Source organism: Ctenopharyngodon idella, chromosome 20 (assembly GCF_019924925.1).
Source record: "Ctenopharyngodon idella isolate HZGC_01 chromosome 20, HZGC01, whole genome shotgun sequence".
Lineage (NCBI taxonomy): Eukaryota > Metazoa > Chordata > Actinopteri > Cypriniformes > Xenocyprididae > Ctenopharyngodon > Ctenopharyngodon idella.
This window is the reverse complement of record NC_067239.1, coordinates 21216651-21237196: the sequence shown is the minus strand read 5'-3', so window position 1 is coordinate 21237196 and position 20546 is coordinate 21216651. Positions and strand designations below refer to the sequence as shown.

Sequence of the window (20546 nt, the reverse complement as noted above, 5' to 3'; positions counted from 1 at the left end):
CAGAGTACTTAATGACAGAAATTTTATTTTTGGGTGAACTAACACTTTAAGCCTGTGTTCCGAAGCATTCAAGATTTATGACAGTTTAAGCTGGAAATTTTATTTTTAGGTCTATGCTCAAAAAGTGATTAACAGGTAATAAATTGATCATAACCATTCCATAAATATAATTTAGTTCTATAAAATCCCCTAAAAATACAAAACATTAAATAAAAAACATTATCGAACTAAAATATAATACATTCATTTCATTGAAATAAAAATAAATCTGTCATTTTTGATCGCCACACGAGGAGCACCAGAGGGTTAATCAAATGGTCATAACTCTAACTTATCTCTGGTGACATATGACAATCAAAATATCAGCATAAATCCACCCCTTTCTTAAAATTAATGGTAAGCTCACATCCGGATCTGCCTATCCAATCAACAACCGATGGATAGAACCAAGTCCCCATCCCTTACTTTTTCTTTTCGATAGTCCGTTTAACTTGGATGTATGTCACAATACTGAGGAAAAAATTTGTCACTACTTCCATTTCATTGCACCTTGAAATTTTGAGTAGCTTCCTCAACAGTACACATCTAAGTCCCATTATTAGGTCTTGTACAATGTTAAATATAGATTTGTCAATAAGATGTTATTTTTTACAGATTTCTCTTGATTTATTTCCATAGATGTTTGAAAAGATTTGTAAAAAAAAAAAAAAAAAAGTTAAGCAAACAAAATAGCTTTTATTGTGTGGATGTAGTAGCCATGCTAACATAGTATCTCTCTGTATTTATTCAGAGAATCTCATTACAAACATCTGCACAGGAAATTACAAATCACTTCAGACCTTTGTTATTGCATATCATGTGTGATAAAGCCTTACTGTTTCAGCATTGAAAAAGGCAAGGTCATGTGTATGTGTATTCTTGCCAGCATTTCATTGCTTACTTAGTTTGTAATAGACTGTTGTATAACATTTTTTTTTGTCTCAATCTCCAAGATACAGAAGGAGTGGAGTCAACTCCAGGCCCTGACAAAGAGATAGATGGAAAAGATAAGGAGAGAGTGCAGACAGCCAAGGAGTCCAGTGCTGCATTTCTTCAGTCCCAGGATGCATTAGCATCAGACAAACCCCTGCTGCTGGAGACCTGGGTGGACCTGCACAACTTCACTAAATGCTTCCAGTAAGGGTCAATCATTTCCAGCAGAAGTCTAAGCCATATTATGCTAATCCTTTGCTATTTTGTCACATTAACTCCTCATGTTCCTCAATTCCTATTAAGCTGCTGACTGAAATATGCTAATAATCATGTGTTTTGTAGGACGTTGCTGATTTTCCACAAGCCAGACACATATGCTTATCAATGCAAGACATCACACTTTAAGGTAGGGTTTTGAAGGAAAATACTGTAGTAATCTTTATATTAAGTGTGCCTTCATATTAATATTTTTACTACTTTACGCTAAAAATACAGTAATATTGTGAAATATTATCACAATTCAAAATAACCATTTTGTAATTAAATATATTTATTAATATATATTCAATTTATTCCTGTGATGGCAAAGCTGAATTTTCAGCAGCTGTTTTTCCAGTCTTCAGTGTCACATGATCCTTCAGAAATCATTCTAATATGCTGCTTAAAAAAGTGCCACTTTAAACACAAACATTTTATTTAATAAATAAATGTTAAAAATGTATCTAAATCTATTGGATAGTTCTCTATTACTCCTAATTTTCTCATAGCAATGAGTGCGTAGCTATGGTGACTAGAATTTGTTTTCCCCTGCGGGTGGGCTGGGGCCCTTTGCGGGCTGTATCTATGACATTCAGAATGCATTATCATAAAAACACCTATTGCAAGATTGAACTAAACCTGTTATTGTGGCATTTGTAATGGCGCATGGTATAATTATGGTATCTGTAGTGGGAGGGATGTGTTGTGTTAGGAAAGAACATGAAAGTGACTCAATTCTCTGTTAGAACTCCGTCTCCTCTCGACTGTCTGCTGCTGCACTGTCCAACGCTGTGGCCTCCACCCACTCTGTGGCCGCTCCTGCTAGACAACCTGATTCGACTGGAATTGCTTACACACAGGTACAAACACACACACACAATGGGTGTTTTTTTTTTTTTATAACTATGCTGTTTCTGCTCTTCTCTCTCCATTGTGCTCTAATACTGGTGAGCTGGACTTTTTTTTTAATACCTTATCCCATGAGAACATGTGGTTTGATTTAATATTTGGTAATTACTGTGGGTGTGAATTTATGTAATGTGTGTGTGTATTCTATTGTCTCCTGTCTTCCTTGTCTCAGTCTGCAGATGGAAGAGGTACCCACTTCCTGTTTGCAGATAACCTGTTACCCACAGAAATTGTCATCGGTTTCTCAGCTTTAGTACACTGGGGAGAGGGTTTGGAAGAGAGTAAGGACACATAGGCATACTGTACACACTCAGTTTGTCTGTTCACAACAACAAGGATCCAATCTAATGTGTGTGTCTGTTGTGTGCTTAGAAAAGGAGTCATCAACCAGGCCTGGTTCTCTAACAGCTAAGCCATTCTCGTGGAAGAGCATTGCCTCTGAACTCCCTGTGGTGCAGATCCAAACCACTGCTAGTAAAGCTGTGTTACTCTCGCTTCCTCCTGGGTAACTGTGTCACCACCATTGCTGAATTTTCAGCAGTCATTACTCTAGTTCAGTGTTTTCCAACCCTGTTCCTGGAGGCTCACCAACAGTGCACATTTTGGAAGTCTCCCTTATCTGACCCATCTATTTCTGGTCTTAGAGCCTCTACTAATGAGCTGATGAGTTAAATCAGGTGTGTTTGATTAGGAAGAGTTGGAAAATGTGTAGTGTTGGTGTGCCTCCAGGAACAGGGTTGGGAAACTCCACTCTAGTCTACAGAATAGAAAAAGAAACTTCAAAAGGACAGCATTTATTTGAAATAGAAACATTATAAACAACATTATAATTATTTGTAACATTATAAATATCTTTACTGGCACTTTTGATCAAATCAATGCATCCTGACTGAATAAAAATATTAAATTCTTTAAAAAAAAAAAAAAAATGGGTAATGGATGGCAATACCAGAAATCTTTGACCTTGTTGGAATATATATCCCCAAAAGGTCAAAGATTTCTGGTATTACCATCCATTCCCCAACAACGTAGTGAATACCTGGAAAAAAATAGGATTTTGAAAAGTTTAAATAAAAAATTTTATGATTTAAAATTAAAAAGAAATTATTTAAGGTCTTTAGATTTTCAAGGTGATTGAAATTCCATATATATATATATATACATATATATGTCCCCACAAGGTCAAAGATTTGATGTGTTGGAAGTGTTTTCAGTAGTGGTCTAAGCCGTGATATCAGTTCTGTGACAGAGGAGAACGGAGGAGAGAGATAAGAAGATGGGTTAGGAAGATACCGAAAGAGAGAGATATGACCCAGTCTGCTATTTCTAGCAATATAGTGGCCTAAAAGCTGAGAGCCTACATTCAGAGGTCACACTAAGCGAAGGCAAGTGTAGGGAGGGGCAAGTGTAGGCACATGATTTTGCCATTCATGCATTCAGAAAAATAGAAAAATAAGATATTTAAGATTAATAAGATTTTACTTAAAGCCTTTCTGTACTTCTCATATGCTGTTTTTCTCTCTCGGTCTCAGTCTTCCTCTATCTTCACCTAATACTGTTCTGATCTCTTTAGATTTTCATCTGCAAATTATATAAAGCTAATAGGGTAATGCAGAGCCGGCCCAGTTCTGTGGGGGTGTATGAGGGTGCATAAAAAGGGTGCAAGAGCAACTTCAGTTGAAATTGTAATAATAGCGTTTATTGGCAAAGCTGATTTTGCTGACTGTAATCTGCTGTACTTGCAGAAAATCCCTGCATCATCACTTGTATAGTGCATGATCTTGCAAATCAGTCTTCTATTTCGCAGTTGAAAATTAGGAGTGTTCTGCCAAATCCAAACCTGAAAACAAAACTGATTCTTGTTCAGTGGCTACAGACAACTTTTTTGATAGCTCAGTCTCAGTGAGCCAAATATCCTTTGTTCTTCGTCATATGATGATCGCATGCTAAATATATGGTTCCTATTGCATCTGCAATAGTGCTCCTGGCTATAAGTGTGAAAAGATGACTACAAAAATACTTCATATGGAAATCAAAATATACAATAAACAAGATCCAGTGGTTTATTAGATTTAACTTTGGAACAACTGAAATTTTACAATGTAAGTGCAATGACAAAATTTCCCCCTCTAAACATTTCTATTCATCACTGTTTCTTCTCTCTAGGCGTCATGTTCTTCATGTGCACACAAGTGCTTCATTTTCCGTCCACTTACATCTCTGCAGTATGTCTCCTTTCGTATTTGGTGATGAGGAGACTGTTATGCCACACCTTGACAAGGCAATTCCACATTACCACACAGACACATATACACTCTGAGGTTGCACCGACTAGTCTAATAGTTGATTAGTTCTGCCGCTAGTCAACATATCAGTACCACCTGTTGTGGTACCATATCAGTACCAAAGCCAATGACACCCTGAAGTCTGCATACAGAGGAATTATTATCCTCTGTATGCAGACTTCAGGGTGTCATTGGCTTTATATGATATCCTGTAACAGCACATATATTTGGACTTGTGCAAAAATAAAATTGTCAGTTCTTGTGCCTCCATTTCTCTTCTGCCCTTGTCTAGGAGAGTCTGAGATTCTGTGAGCAGGCTGTAATGATCGTGAGAGCTCTGGGTCGAGTGATCAGCTGCTTTTCAGATCCAGAGGAACTACCATCATCCACTAAAGAACTTGAGAAGACCCATGGTGTAGGCATACAGCAACAAGGGGTGGGTTATATACAGGGTCGGTGCTATGGGACGGTCCCTGGGACCATGTACTCTCTGTCAGAACACTGTGTAACCAAAACTGTTTTGTATTTTCTTAACATGAAATACATCCACCGACATACAGTCATTATTTTAATTAATAAAATATGTGTTCTTTCAGAATTTGAAACTAAGCTCTTTATGACTCATCAGCAGTGTTCACACCACTGTACCAGCGAGCAGCCGTGAAATGTCATGGCTAAACTTTTGTATTTATAGTTTAATTTAAAATACATTTTTTCTCCACATCTTTCATTCCTAATCTTTAATTATTTTTTAACTATTAATTTTTATGATTAAAGTTACATTTTGTTTTGTTTCACTGAACAAATTAGTGCATTGTTCTGTACTTCAGACACACACAACCCCTCAAATAAATGTAAAAGTGACAAATGTGCCAAATGGCTGGTTAAATTTGCAGACAAACCAGGGTTCGTACAAGGTGCTTAAAGAGCTTGAAGTACTTGAATTTGACTTTTTGAAATTTAAATCCTGGAAAACCCTTGAAAACAGCCACATTTATGAAAAGGTACTTGAAAAGTGGTATATTGAAAGACAATATATGTGAAATTAGAGTTTTTGTGTAATCTTTTCACACAAAATCAATGCTGCAGCTGATCTGATACAGATATAGAGCCATTTCGCGATTGGCTATGAGTGTGATATTGCTCATATAAATATCCAAATATATGATACAGCTTTCATTCTTCAAGTCAATCATATATTCATGGGAGAAAAAAATCAGTTTGAATAAGGAAAGCGATATCTTTGTCATAGTATCCTTTCCGTAGTTAACATTACCACAGTCATTGCTTGTGCTGCACTTTATTTGTATCATCTTGTTTTATTAGTTTATTTTTATTTATCTATTTACCTTTTTTACATTTTGAAAGAAAATAAAGATTTTGTTTGACAAGTGAGATCTCTGATTATAGTCCTTGAAAACCAAAAAAGTAGTGCTTCATAAGTCCTTGAAAGTCCTGGAATTTCATTTTACAGTATCTGTACGAACCCTGACAAACACACACACACACTAATAGATGAAATAGAGGTCAGTAGATTGTATATTGCTTTTATATATATATATTTTTTTTATGTTTTGTATTATTATGTATTGTTACTGTCTCATACAGGTGTTCAACGAGGCTGTGTATCATATGTTCTGCTCTGCTCTGGGGCGGAAACTGACCTCTGAGGAGCTGTTTGCTGTACAGACTCTGACAGGAGACCCATCGCCACATGGCAGCAATGATAAAGCCATGGATGCACGATCAGGTGAATTGTCTTTGACATGTGGGGCTAACAGAGTCTCTCTTTGGATTTGATCATATTACACCTATCATGGCATGGCTTCATGTACACAAGTTTCTTCACCCTGTAATAGATGACACTCCAGAGCGCTGGAACGGCAGGCAGGCCACAGACAAGGAAATGCAGGCAGCCACAGTCCTGCAGGCAGGTTGGAAGGGATACCTTGTCAGAGAAATCCTTACTGCAGCAAGACCAGGTAAAGTCCAGCTTTACCTGAAATGCATCTAATGATACCTGGTGTAAAAGGAAGAGAAGAGACAGTGGATTCAAGAATTTATGCCAATTGTCTTTGCAATCTGATTCATACCCATTCTCTTGTGGTCAGTTATGTCTGACATCTGTTCTGTGGGTTGTTATGTTTGTGAGAGAGAGAGAGCTGCAAGGCCCTGGAGCTCATACTTATCAATGAAGCTGCCAGTCATTCTAAGCGAGTATGACAGCAGAGAGAATAACACACCTCTCCATCTCTCTCTCCATCTGGCTCCATACCTCCAAGCATCACTCCATCCCCAGCCTGACAGCATGAGTGACAGGGAGAGTGGCCGAGAGAAAGTGAGAAAGAAAGAAAGATCAGAATCAGAAAGGATGAAGGCAAAGTTAGAGGAAGAATAAAAAGCATAAAGGATGTAGCAGAATCGCACTGAGCAAGATAATGTAAATGTATATTTCAAGAAGCAATAGCATCTGGGAAGCTCAAAGAACTTTGAGTCTCCAAAGATCCTACTATTGCTCATCAAGCTCTAGTTACATAAAAAAAAAAAAAAAAAAAAAACATTTTATGTGAAAATTACAGTGTGGATTCATCAGTCACACACAGATGAACCAGGACCCTATTCAATAGACTTTGCCACTAAACCATGAATTTTTGAAAATCCACATTTTTAATATTATGAGCTGGTTGTGCAGGAAAGAAAGATGCAGTTCTTATCTTGGGTTCTTAATATTTAGTTAATTCATTATTTTATTGTTTTGTTTTTGTTAATTGAAATGTTTAAATTTGAGTACTAAAATAACTAAAATACAAATAAATAAATAAAAAATTACTAAAACTTAAACTAAAACGAAAATGAAAACTGAAAATATAAAAATGAAAGCTAATTCAAAATATTAATAAATATTATAATAGAATATACTGTTAATAATAAAATAACAGACCTTGAAGATAGAACACACTAATTTTAGCAGTGTTACATTTAGTTATTAAATGTAAAATTGGTTTGTTTCCACATTTCTAAATGAATGTCATTCTCTGTATCATTCTGAAAGAGTTTGTGTCATTATGACTTTCATTCACAAATGAGCCTCAGAACGGTTTGTCTCCTACCTGCCAGTATGAAATTAATTTCATTTTAGGGGCAATTTTCCTTCTAGCTCTCCTTTAACAAGAGATGGGCAGATATAATAAATATCATTTTATGTGTCCTGGAGAGAGGAGAGAAGAATATTTTAATGAACAAAGCCAGACCTGGCTGGTAAAATGACTGGCATTATAGAAGCAGAGGGATTGAGATTTGTTGGGTTCATTTATCTGTCACAGAGGCTTTTCTGCATCATCTTTTAATCTAAAACTGGGCCAAATCTAACCACGTTATTCAATCCAGTTTCACAGTCCCAAGGTGAACGTTGTGGGTTTTTATGAGTGCTTATTACGTACGGTGTGCTCCTGTTTGTTTGTGTGTTCTTAGGCACCAAGGAAAATTTGAGCGTCGCTAAGACTCTGCAAGAGATGTGGGCTCCTGTGGAATCAGAAATGGAGAAACATGCCGTATCTTTACTGAGGTGAATTATTCAATTTAAAGAAGCATTTCTCTCCTCCATTGTGTCCCTCGGTGGTACCATCTGCTGTTTACTTTCTGTGCGCCTGGCTTTAGTTGCGGGGAGGGTCTGTAGAGAGTGACCTCTGGCCTGGGGGGGTGAATGTGGCATGTGTCTGGGCTCGGTGGATGGGTGGGTGGTATCTTCTCCCAGCGCTTGTAGCCTAACCTAGCCGACTCTGACAATCTGGGTGTCATAGGTCGGTTTTTGTCTGCTTGAATCTTTATCCAGTACTAAGTGTGCATTTCTGGTAGACACATGGTTGCTAATGGTGAAGGAATAGCAGAGCTGTACCCCAGTAGAGAGGACGAGTACAACAGAATAACGTTCACTGACTATTCAGTGCCCATACCAGAGGCCGCGAACTCCTGGATTCTGATCTTCAGGTCAGGAACACTCATTTTACATGTAAAGCAATTTAAAACAGTTATTTACTAAAACAAAAACACTTTTATTAGGAAATACATACATTGAGCTAAATGTTTCCTTGTGTATTTCTTTGATTAAACATTTTATGTCAATTCTCATTTCCAGGGAGGTATTTCATGTTCCTAAGAACATGCTGCTTGTTCCTAAGATCTTCTCCCCTTTTCCTGTATGTATTGTGCATGTCATCAATAATGACACCTTAGAGGAGATCCCCAGAGTCTTTAACAGAGTGGAGCCATACATATATACGCCAAACAAGGTTTGACTTTGTCAGTAAGATAACTCCTCTCCATTTTTTTTTTTTTTTTTACATACATAATTTGTTTTTTTGTTTTTTTGTTTTTTGTTTTTTTTTACATACATAATTTGTTTTTCCTTATATTTTATGTCTTCTGTTTCACACTCTGTAGGGTGGTTATACATTTGTAGCTGAGGCACATACTGGAGACTCGCCTGTGATTGGAGGACAATGGCGAATGCGTCTGATTGGCTCCCGAGAACCTCTACCACAGCTGGCCAGAGAAACACCGAGCAATATCTTTTCAGTGAAAGAGTTGAAAGGTTACTACATTCCTAATCAAAAGAACATCATCTGCAGGTTAGCACATGCATCAATCGTAGTATTAGCCTATATTCATATTTTTTGTTGCAGAGCTCCAAGTTACCATTTAGGTTTTACCTTTGCACAGCATTGCAATAAAATAGAATGGACAGTAATGTTGCATCAAAACTGATCTAAACTGTGTGTTTTTCTTACCAGACATGTGATAAAAGTCTCCAGTGATCACAGTGCTACTGTGCAGTTTCAGACCTCAAAATCAGACGTCTACATTAAACTCAGTATCCTAGACCATGAGAAAGAGGTCGCCAGCAGTCAGGGCAAAGGGCATGTCACCATCCCAGTCTACTGCTTCTTAGCCAGCAATGGTTTGTACACACACACACACACACACACACACGTTTGTTTTTGTGAATTGTGGGGACATTCCATAGGCGTAATGGTTTTTATACTGTACAAACTGTATTTTCTATCGCCCTACACTACCCCTACCCCTAAACCTACCCATCACAGGAAACTGTGCACATTTTTACTTTCTCACGAAAACTCATTCTGTATGATTTATAAGCCTTTTGAAAAATGGGGACATGGGGTAATGTCCACATAAGTCACCCTCTCCTTGTAATACCTATGTCATACCCATGACATTATACAAATTTGTGTCCTGATATGTCACAAAAACACGCACACACACACACACACACACACACACACACACACACACACACACACAAACACAAACTAAATGCACTATGGGTTCAGTAAGATTTTTTTTGTTGTTTTGTTTTTACGTTTTTTGAAAAGTCTCTTATGCTTACCAAAATTACATTTATTTGATCAAAAATACAATACAAACAGTAATATTGTGATATAAAATTACAATTTAAAATCATTTTAAAAAATTAAAAAAATCGAATTATCTGAAAGTCTAATATGCTGACTTGGTGCTTAGGTAACATTTCTTATTATTATCAATGTTTGCAAAAGGTGTGCTTAATATTTTTGTGGAAACTGTGATATATATTTTTCAGTACTCTGAAATGAATAGAAAGTTCAAAAGAATAGCATTTTTTGAACATTATAAATGTCTTTTGTAACATTATAAATGTCTTTACTGCCATTTTTGATCAATTTGATGCATCTTTGCTGAATAAAAAGTATTATTTGAACATAATAATATGTGTCTTTACTGCCACTTTTGATCAATGTAATGTGCCGTTACTAAATAAAAGTATTATTTTTTTATTTATTATTTTTTTTTTTTAATTATACTGACCACAAACTTTGTGTATACAGAGTGGTCCCAGAAAAATAAAAGGACAGTTTATTAAACAAAAATGTATGAATGTCATTGCATTGTAGAGATTAAAAATGCATTTATTATACAGTGGGTACGGAAAGTATTCAGACCCCCTTAAATTTTTCACTCTTTGTTATATTGCAGCCATTTGCTAAAATCATTTAAGTTCATTTTTTTTCCTCATTAATGTACACACAGAACCCCATATTGACAGAAAAACACAGAATTGTTGACATTTTTGCAGATTTATTAAAAATTTAAAACTGAAATATCACATGGTCCTAAGTATTCAGACCCTTTGCTCTGTATTTAGTAGAAGCACCCTTTTGATCTAATACAGCCATGAGTCTTTTTGGGAAAGATGCAACAAGTTTTTCACACCTGGATTTGGGGATCCTCTGCCATTCCTCCTTGCAGATCCTCTCCAGTTCTGTCAGGTTGGATGGTAAACGTTGGTGGACAGCCATTTTTAGGTCTCTCCAGAGATGCTCAATTGGGTTTAAGTCAGGGCTCTGGCTGGGCCATTCAAGAACAGTCACGGAGTTGTTGTGAAGCCACTCCTTCGTTATTTTAGCTGTGTGCTTAGGATCATTGTCTTGTTGGAAGGTAAACCTTCGGCCCAGTCTGAGGTCCTGAGCACTCTGGAGAAGGTTTTCGTCCAGGATATCCCTGTACTTGGCCGCATTCATCTTTCCCTCGATTACAACCAGTCGTCCTGTCCCTGTAGCTGAAAAACACCCCCACAGCATGATGCTGCCACCACCATGCTTCACTGTTGGGACTGTATTGGACAGGTGATGAGCAGTGCCTGGTTTTCTCCACACATACCGCTTAGAATTAAGGCCAAAAAGTTCTATCTTGGTCTCATCAGACCAGAGAATCTTATTTCTCACCATCTTGGAGTCCTCCATGTGGGCTTTCACATGTCTTGCACTGAGGAGAGGCTTCCGTCGGGCCACTCTGCCATAAAGCCCCGACTGGTGGAGGGCTGCAGTGATGGTTGACTTTCTACAACTTTCTCCTATCTCCCGACTGCATCTCTGGAGCTCAACCACAGTGATCTTTGGGTTCTTCTTTACCTCTCTCACCAAGGCTCTTCTCCCCCGATAGCTCAGTTTGGCCGGACGGCCAGCTCTAGGAAGGGTTCTGGTCATCCCAAACGTCTTCCATTTAAGGATTATGGAGGCCACTGTGCTCTTAGGAACCTTAAGTGCAGCAGAAATTTTTTTGTAACCTTGGCCAGATCTGTGCCTTGCCACAATTCTGTCTCTGAGCTCTTCAGGCAGTTCCTTTGACCTCATGATTCTCATTTGCTCTGACATGCACTGTGAGCTGTAAGGTCTTATATAGACAGGTGTGTGGCTTTCCTAATCAAGTCCAATCAGTATAATCAAACACAGCTGGACTCAAATGAAGGTGTAGAACCATCTCAAGGATGATCAGAAGAAATGGACAGCACCTGAGTTAAATATATGAGTGTCACAGCAAAGGGTCTGAATACTTAGGACCATGTGATATTTCAGTTTTTCTTTTTTAATAAATCTGCAAAAATGTCAACAATTCTGTGTTTTTCTGTCAATATGGGGTGCTGTGTGTACATTAATGAGGAAAAAAAAAATGAACTTAAATGATTTTAGCAAATGGCTGCAATATAACAAAGAGTGAAAAATTTAAGGGGGTCTGAATACTTTCCGTACCCACTGTATTAGTAAGGAATAATTGACGACGGGCCGTTGAATTCTTAGAAAATAATGCACACCCGAGGTGGTAATGCCACGACATGAAACATTACAAATGTGGTCGTTACACATCGAGTGTGCATTATTTTCTAAGAATTCAATGGCCCGGAGTCAATTATTCCACTTATACTGCGGTTACCACACCTCAAGACAATGTTTTGATGTTGTATTTCAAGATATTTGTCAGGTTTTTGTCCTTAAAACACTCTTGTGTGTGGGACTAATTTCTTACACATCTCATCCCAAGCCTCCATTGCTAATTCCAAAATGTCATTTCAGAACTAGAAACGAAGGCTTGAGCCTTGATAGCAGAATAATACCGTTGATACAGTTATTAACGCAGTTAGAGAGAGAGAGAGAATAAGCAGCATATGTGAATTGGCCTACCTGATCTGTGCACCTCTAACGGCAGCAGTGTCTCTACTAATAGCGAAACTATAAGTTTATCTCAAGAACTGCACAGTTATTACCTCGCTGATGAGTCATGTACCTTAAGTTGCTAAACTATTTTACTGATTCGTACGAGCAGCGCTGACCAAACGTTTCTGTGCGAGTGTGTGTCTGTAAGAAACAGTACGTGTGTACGTTTGAAAGAGAGAGAGCGCGTGAGAGAGTATGCGCTTTCAGGACACAATAAAATGTATTTTGTGGCAATAACCGTGACAATAATTTGTTGTTTTCACCCTATTGTTTACTATATTTATTTGCTTGGTCAGTGTCATTGTGGGTTTTGTTTCTTTTGCGGTTGTTGGATGTTGGACCTATTGAAATAACTGAAATCATTTGGCGAAGTGATTTGGAACTGTAGTGCGGTCAAGACCTGCTAGAACTACTTTAGCCGTGTGTTAAATAATTGCACACCTTAGAACATTGGTCAACTAATCAGATTCTAGCATTCAACAGCCCCATAGTATAAGAAATAATAATTAATTATAAAAAAAAAAAACAGGTAACAACAATCTATCTTAAGCTTAACATGACTTAAAATAGATTGAATTAAGAACAATATATGGACATTCACATATGCACATATTTCGACACATGAATAAACCACAGATGCAGTCTGTTACACACAGACTGTGATATCCCCATAGACTCACACAAACTAAGGTATAGTTTATACTCCTTTCTTTTCCTTTATTTCAAGACTTCTCGTCCACCCACTCCACATTTTGACTTAACACATATTCACTTTATAAAGTCACTGTCTCAGTTACTTAGCTACAGCCTGACTCTGCCAGCTCTAGAGTGTATTTATAGGGTGTTCATTTGTGTCTGTGTGTGTGTGTGTGTGTGTGTATTGGTTGCAGGCGGTTCTGTGGCCCAGGCGGGGGCGAGGCAGGATCAGGGCAGCCTTACAGCAGAAGGGAGAGTGACAGGAGGGGGCGGAGGAAAGGAAGGGAGTGACCAGCACCCTAAAGACACACTGGTACCTGTCACCACAGACAGCTTCTGCTGTCACTTTTGTGTGTGTGTTTGTGTGTGTGTGGTGGCATCTGAACTTCTAGTTGCAAAGTTCTAAGAAAAAGTACTTTTTTTTCAGATTGTGTTTATATATTGAAATCAGTCTGTTTGCATGTGGATGGCTGATTTATATTTTATTTTATTGATTTATATGTTATTTTGTTTATCCACTGACTTTTTTACTTTCTGACTTTTTATGCTGTTCCGCGTGTGTGTGTGTGTCTTACAGTTTCATAAGTATTATATACAGGCAGAGGTGTTACAGGAGAGCTGGCCTTTAGATGAATCTCTCTCCTCCTTCATCCAGAAACTCAGAGACATAGAGCGCAGTGAAATGAGAGGTACGGCCAATCTTACACTAGATACTACTATCCCTACTAAACAGCTGTTTTTTCCAGGCTGTTAGGGCCTGACACACCAAGCTGACGTTCGGTCGACGGTGAGCATCTGTCAGGCTAGTTTTTGAGGTGTGTTCCACACGTCGGCAACAGTTTGAGGTGTCAGTGAGAGAGATCACTCTGATTGGCTGTTCAGTTTAGCGTCAATGCACAAAAATATAAGCAAAAGTAATGAAAGTGAGCAAAGAAGCTAAGATGGCATAGACTGAAGGCTATAATTTTAAGATGAACTTATAATTTTACTTCATCCCTCCTGAGCATTCCAATACACAAATTATTTCATAACAACATGAGCCGCCTGGAATGAAGAAAGTAATCAGCATAATTGATATTAAAATGGTAAGCAAGAATGATTAAGCAATCGACTTTTGTTCCGTTAGTTCTTTGACGTCGACTTGGTTTGTCACGGCCTTTAGACTTGTAACTGCATTTACCCACTGAATAATGCAGTATGTTGGACAAATATACCGTGCTTAATTGATGAAATGAAATAAAATTATCTTAAATTATATATACATTAGTCAACATTTGAAGTGGATCAAAAAAGTTAATCAAAATTGTCCTAAGAACTAAGTTGTCCTAAGAAGAAGGTTTTACTTTGACAACTTTGATGAAAGGTTTTGATCCACTTCAAATGTTGACTACTGTATTTTAATATATTTTATATATTTAATGACTATTTTTATTTCGTGTTTATTTATAACAGCAAAACAAATTGCACCATCTGCCGATGATGATAGAAATGTGACACTATAAAAATGCATCAAATAATACCAAATTACCATAAAGATTCAACTCGAGCCAATTTCCTTTTGCCAAAGCACACCAACACAGGATACTGTGGTTTTTAACAGTGAAATGTGCTAAAATATGCCATTTCTGGTTGATCCAGCCCTGATGATTCAGACCGGATCCACTCATTTCAGAAAACAACTGCTCGCTGACATTTGCAAGGTTCATGCCATCGAATCTCACATGTTGTTTGAGGTTGTTTGTATCAGCTAAAGAAGATTCTAAATTCTTCAGGCTGCTGTCATCGATTTATGTAATGTTTGTTTTTGTTGTTTTTTAAAAAAAGTAGAAGCCAGGCTTGAAGAATTAAATGAAAAATACAATAAAATTACAAAAACTGTCATCGACTGTCGGAAAAAAGTAATTTTATCTGTTATTCTATTGAGTTTTGATTAGTATTGTACTGCACATTTAATGTCATTTAATGATTTTTAAGTTATTTTGCAAACTCCTGTTTTTATTCTTTATTTTTAATGAAAATGTTTTTCGCTGCTTGTTTTCATCTTCATAATATTTACCTTGTCCTGGACTCATCTGGCTGTGTGTGATTTAAATCTCTGTTCATGTTTTCTCATTCAGTCTGAAGCGCACTGAATAGGCTGACTCTCATCCCACCTGTGCTGCTTTGATTAAACGAGAGCTGGCCGTCAAAAATATAATGGAAGCCTACTAAATTCATCTGCTCGTGGAAAATAGGGAGATGCGTTTTGCTTTGCCCTTGGACGGATGACATAAGGTCATTTGCTGTTGGTCAGCGCATGGATGGGCTGCAAACAGCCTTGATTTTACTGAGGAAAAATGAATAAACAGGAAGCTCATAGAAATGGAAATTGGAAGAATTGAGATGGAGGGAGAGGAAAAGAGAGCACTAGTCTATTGGATGTGCATGTATTGTGAAGAGGTAGTGGAAATGAACTAGTTTGCATGATTGCCTGGCTCCAGTAATAACATTAAGATTCTTTTGTCCTCCTGGCCTCTTGATAATAAATGTATTCCTTGTTTGTTTTGTTTTTTGTGCATCCATAATTTAGATGAATCTAGGTGGTTAAATGTCTCTGTTTGGGCTTTTATCAGTGATATGAGTGTGTGTAGATCAGCATGTGCACTGTACTTTCACAAGCGTGTGCGTCACACTCCACACGTGCCTGTCGTTTCATTTTCAGATAAGCTTGTGTAAATGGGTCAATGGGAAGTCAAATGAAGTTGGCTTTTGCCCTCTGGTGCCCTGGGAAGTATTTCTGGAGGAAAGAGAATTGAATTAACCCAGTTGAGTGGCTCTCAGTGGAGCAGGAGCCACCCTGAACAGTTACCACGCGCACCAATCAATAAATGCACATGGGAACCAGGCCCAGTGCACTGAACTCAGCCTCATATGGAAAACATACAGTATGGCTGCCCTTTAGGTTCTCGGCTGGAATGACTTCCATGCTTGCTTTCAATGCTCTCAGTGTCTGTGATTTGTGCAGAATTTTGTTGTTTTCACATATCCTGTAAACAATTAACTTATTCTTTGTAACCTTATATATATATATATATATATATATACACAGTCAAACCAAAAATTACTTTGGTACATTTTTTGATATTTTTGATATATTTTTACTAGTGGGTGCAGGACACTATAGTTCATTTATGTAAGTGAGGATAGCAAAATAAACTGTGACATATTATACCCAAAAATTCTTCATACAGTGGACTACCAGTAAAATTGATAAAAATCTGGAACCAAAAATTATTCAGACACTTTGACCTGACCATGTTTTGCTTAAGTGTTATCTGACATAATTAAGATTCATTTTTTCTGACACAGTTTAACTCTGAGATCTTGTCATAATTTATTACCATTTTTTTTTAAATATAGTGAATAAACTGTATTAATGAATGAAATGTTCAAGGTGTCTGAATACATTTTGGTCTGACTGTGTGTATGTATATATATATATATATATATATATATATATATGCACATACATTTGTTAAAAAGAATAAATAAATTATAATGTATAGATTATTATAATTAATTATATATAATATAATAATGCATATTAATGTATTAATATGTACAGTATATTTTATTTTATAAAACAGAGAGCTATTTTGGATGTCTTGAATGTGTATTTTATATATATATATATATATATGTACAGTATATTTTATTTCGTTTTAATTATAATTAACTAATAATAATTATATATATATAATTATTATTAGTTAATTATAATTAAAACGAAATAAAATATACTGTACATATATATATATATATATATATAAAATACACATTCAAGACATCCAAAATAGCTCTCTGTTTTATTGGTTCAGTGATGACATTATATGACTCTTGGTGAGTGGGGATACACAGAGAGTAGTGATCTGGCATGAGTAGAGAGTACTGACATGTTGGTAACACTGTGCTGTCAGAGAGCACCATATGACTTCAGATTAAATTAGGGTTCTGTGATGGTGTCCTTATGGATACTGTAGGTGCCCTAAGTAAACTGTCCAGTAGGATGTACCCTTACACTTAGAATAACTGTAGAAAGTAAAAGAGATTTAGAGTTCAGTTTTTAAATAGAGCAATACTGCCATCTAGCAGGATTTACATCTATGTTTACATTTCTAAAAGCCTCAAGATGATTTGTATTAAACACTATAATGTAAAGGTTTTTTAATTATTATTTTTGTGTGAATACATTCTAGTTTTTATGAATAATTACTATTTTCAAAATGCCAGCGGGTTGGACAGATTGTTCTGGAAATGGCTTACATAATTGTTGTTTCTGCACATATAGCTATATAAATATCAACAAACAACCATTTTTTTTAGACCTCAGTGTTTTTTGTCATTTTGTATTACCTTGTCTGTTTGATCTCTCTATTTTACATGGGCAGTGTTTGGGGATATTTTGGATGGCGCATCCACGCCCTTGGGTACGGACCAACAAAACAAAGAAGGCCAGAAATCTGCTCCCAAATCAACCCACAAGGCCAAGGAACGTGAAAAGGACAAAGACAAACTAGCATCTAAGTCAAGCTCCATTATGGACCAAGTCAGTACATTTTTTTTTTTTTTGTGCTTGCGCATATATATTTCAATGTCAGTATCAAGTCCCATCTTATATTTAAATAATTCGCCCCCATATTCTCTTGCAGAAAGAGATTCTCTCATGAATATTGTTCAGTGTGCTACACAGAAATGCAAATTTCTCTCCCACAAGTTTTTTTTTTTTTAAACTTGTTAATATATCATGTTTGAATTTATACACTTGAGGTCTTTAAGGTTAAGCTCTGATACAGTGCATCTTTGTAAGAAAGAGAGATACTTTATATTTGCACATTTTAATAGGATGAGTTATATGCATACACTATTGTTCAAAAGTTTGGGTTTTATTTATTTATTTATTTATTTAAAGAAATGAATACTTTTATTCAGCAAGGATGCATAAAAATGAGTGAAAGTGACAGTAAATACATTTATAATGTTACAAAAATTTCTATTTTTCAACTAATAATAATAAGAAATGTTTTTTGCGCACCAAATCAGCATATTAGACTGATTTCTGAAGGATCATGTGACTGAAGACTGGAATAATGGCTGCTGAAAATTCTGCTTTGGCATCAGGAATAAATTACATATTAAATATATTAAATTGCTGAGTTGTGTTGAGTTAAAGACTTTTTGTCAAAAACATAAAAAAAAAAAAAATCTCAATGACCTCAAACTTTTGAATGGTAGTGTATATATACCAACTTGTGTGTGCAGAGTTTGGATGTGAGTAAGCCCCACTGGATCCTGCGTGTGGTGAGTGACTACAGTGAGGCAGAAAGTATAGAAGTGAAGAAAGACACTGAGAGTCTGGAGGAGATCAGAGCCATGAAACTGGCCTGGGAAGCAGCGGAGCCCGGCAGAGCAGCAAAGGTACTACATAACTGAAAAGGGACTCGAAGTAAATCAGCTCTGTGTGCTCAAACAGTTCTGCATGTGTAACTGATTGATATGTTTTGAAGGCTCATCAGACCCGACTGCGCTATCTCAAAGAGCTGCAAGAACGTGCAGAGAGTAAAGAACCTGCCACAGCTGAGACAGGTTAAACACGTAGATACACACACTCATTGATTGTGTTTAATACATTTGTATATGAGCATGTTTAGTACATAGCATAATATGTTCATGTGTGTGTATTTCAATGTTTGGATTTTGTAGACACACAACCTCAGTCCCAACAGAGTGGAGAGTTCACACTAAACACTGACAACAATTTTATTGATTATACACCATTTATAAGGTATATTATATTATATTATATTATTGTTTAAATGTCGGTACAACTTTTTTTTTTTTTTTTAAGGAAATTTTATGCTTATCAAGGCTGCATTTATTTGATGAAAAATACAGTGAAAACAGTAATACTGTGAAATACTATTACAATTTAACAAAAAACTGTTTTCTATTTGAATATATTATAAAATATTATAAAATGTAATTTATTCCTGTGATGACAAAGCTGATTTTTCAGCAGCTATTACCCCAGTCTTTTGTGTCACATGATCCTTCAGAAATCATTCTGATAGTTCAAAGTTCAAAGGAACGATATGTATTTGAAATAGATTTTTTGTAACAATGTAAAAAGCTTTACTGTCATTTTGGATTAATTTATTGCTTCATTGCTGAATATAGTATCATTTATTTCAAAAGAAAAAAAACGCTGACCTCAAAGTTTTGAACAGTAGTGTATAGGTTCTTCTCTTTCTCTCATTGATTCACTCTTTTTGTTTAAAGAAAATCTTTGCCGCAGCCTCGTCTAAAGAATGAAGAGGTGGAGGAGGAGCAGAGGAGGGAACGCTCTGAGAAGTTCCAAAGTTTCCGTCTGATCTGGGACAATATTTTGGAACAGCGCAAACAGGAAAAAATTGCACGTAAGGAAATGATGAAACGACAGCTGGAGACTTACATTGGCTTTCAGGTTTGTGTGTTGATACTATAATTGCAGATTTACACCACACTAAAAAAATGTTTTTAATGTATCTGTACCATAGTACTCTAGTCATGTGATTTAAAAAAAAAAAAAGGTTCTGAAATAGTTGCATTTGTGTTCTTGTTATAGGACACGATGGATGCATATCGGCAAAAGATGCTGAAGGCTCGTGAGGCATTCCGTTCTCGCACCCTTGAGGGGCAGTCACATAAGAAAATGGAGGAGTCACCTATTGAAACAGTCGAACAGGTTGAGCTAGAGAAAAACCCTATTGTGGTCCAGTCAAGTGGACGTGGGGGCAAAAAGAAGTGATATGACTGACTACAACTTCATAGAAATAAAATAGTCAGTCAGTCTAATATTACACTTCTTGTTATTAAGAATATTACATTGTCTGTTCTTTTTGAAAATATATCAATATAAAGGTTTCTTTGTAGCAAGTTTGTGAACTATCCAGTTTGTAAGATTAGCATGCAGAATCACCTCTCACTGTCAGGTTATCTTTCTCTGTGATTCTTTATTTAAATGGATACTGTCAGGATTGATGTGAGTAGTTCTGAAGGATAGCTTGTCTCATAGTGGCTGATTTTGCTTCCCAGAAGACACGGCAAATGTAGTTCTGAAATATTATAGTTCCAAAGTTCTTATTGCTAAATGAAAACGACACTGTAATGTGATTAAACAAAATAAATACTGTAAATAAACACTTGATGAATCTCCAAAAAATTTAATTACTTTTATTATAGAAATAGATAACTGTATTAAGCTGTTTATTTTATTGCTATATAGCCAGTGTTTGAGATATTTCAGGATCTGAAGTCACTCCAATATAATAATGTCTATCTTCGCAGTATCAAGGCCATCTAC

At 36.4% G+C, this 20546-nt stretch overlaps 1 protein-coding gene across 3 annotated transcripts in view; it reads left to right on the top strand.

Moving 5' to 3' along the window:
* Positions 1-20098, top strand: part of adgb (androglobin) — a 48098-nt gene extending 28000 nt beyond the window's left edge. The window contains exons 14-35 of one of the 3 annotated variants that reach the window (XM_051875668.1): positions 999-1176; positions 1315-1378; positions 1977-2090; positions 2312-2420; positions 2512-2644; positions 4306-4420; positions 4717-4860; positions 6033-6174; positions 6284-6406; positions 7896-7989; positions 8280-8411; positions 8560-8713; positions 8865-9052; positions 9215-9381; positions 13363-13481; positions 13746-13857; positions 17596-17753; positions 18467-18622; positions 18712-18790; positions 18908-18989; positions 19484-19667; positions 19809-20098. In XM_051875668.1, the coding sequence (XP_051731628.1) occupies positions 999-1176; positions 1315-1378; positions 1977-2090; positions 2312-2420; positions 2512-2644; positions 4306-4420; positions 4717-4860; positions 6033-6174; positions 6284-6406; positions 7896-7989; positions 8280-8411; positions 8560-8713; positions 8865-9052; positions 9215-9381; positions 13363-13481; positions 13746-13857; positions 17596-17753; positions 18467-18622; positions 18712-18790; positions 18908-18989; positions 19484-19667; positions 19809-19991 (2930 nt within the window). In that variant the 3' untranslated portion in view covers positions 19992-20098. Of the gene's footprint in view, positions 1-992; positions 1177-1314; positions 1379-1976; positions 2091-2311; positions 2421-2511; positions 2645-4305; positions 4421-4716; positions 4861-6032; positions 6175-6283; positions 6407-7895; positions 7990-8279; positions 8412-8559; positions 8714-8864; positions 9053-9214; positions 9382-13362; positions 13482-13745; positions 13858-17595; positions 17754-18466; positions 18623-18711; positions 18791-18907; positions 18990-19483; positions 19668-19808 lie in introns of those variants that run through there. The other 2 variants (XM_051875667.1, XM_051875669.1) reach the window with 2 other exon arrangements.
* The last annotated feature ends 448 nt before the right edge of the window (positions 20099-20546 follow it).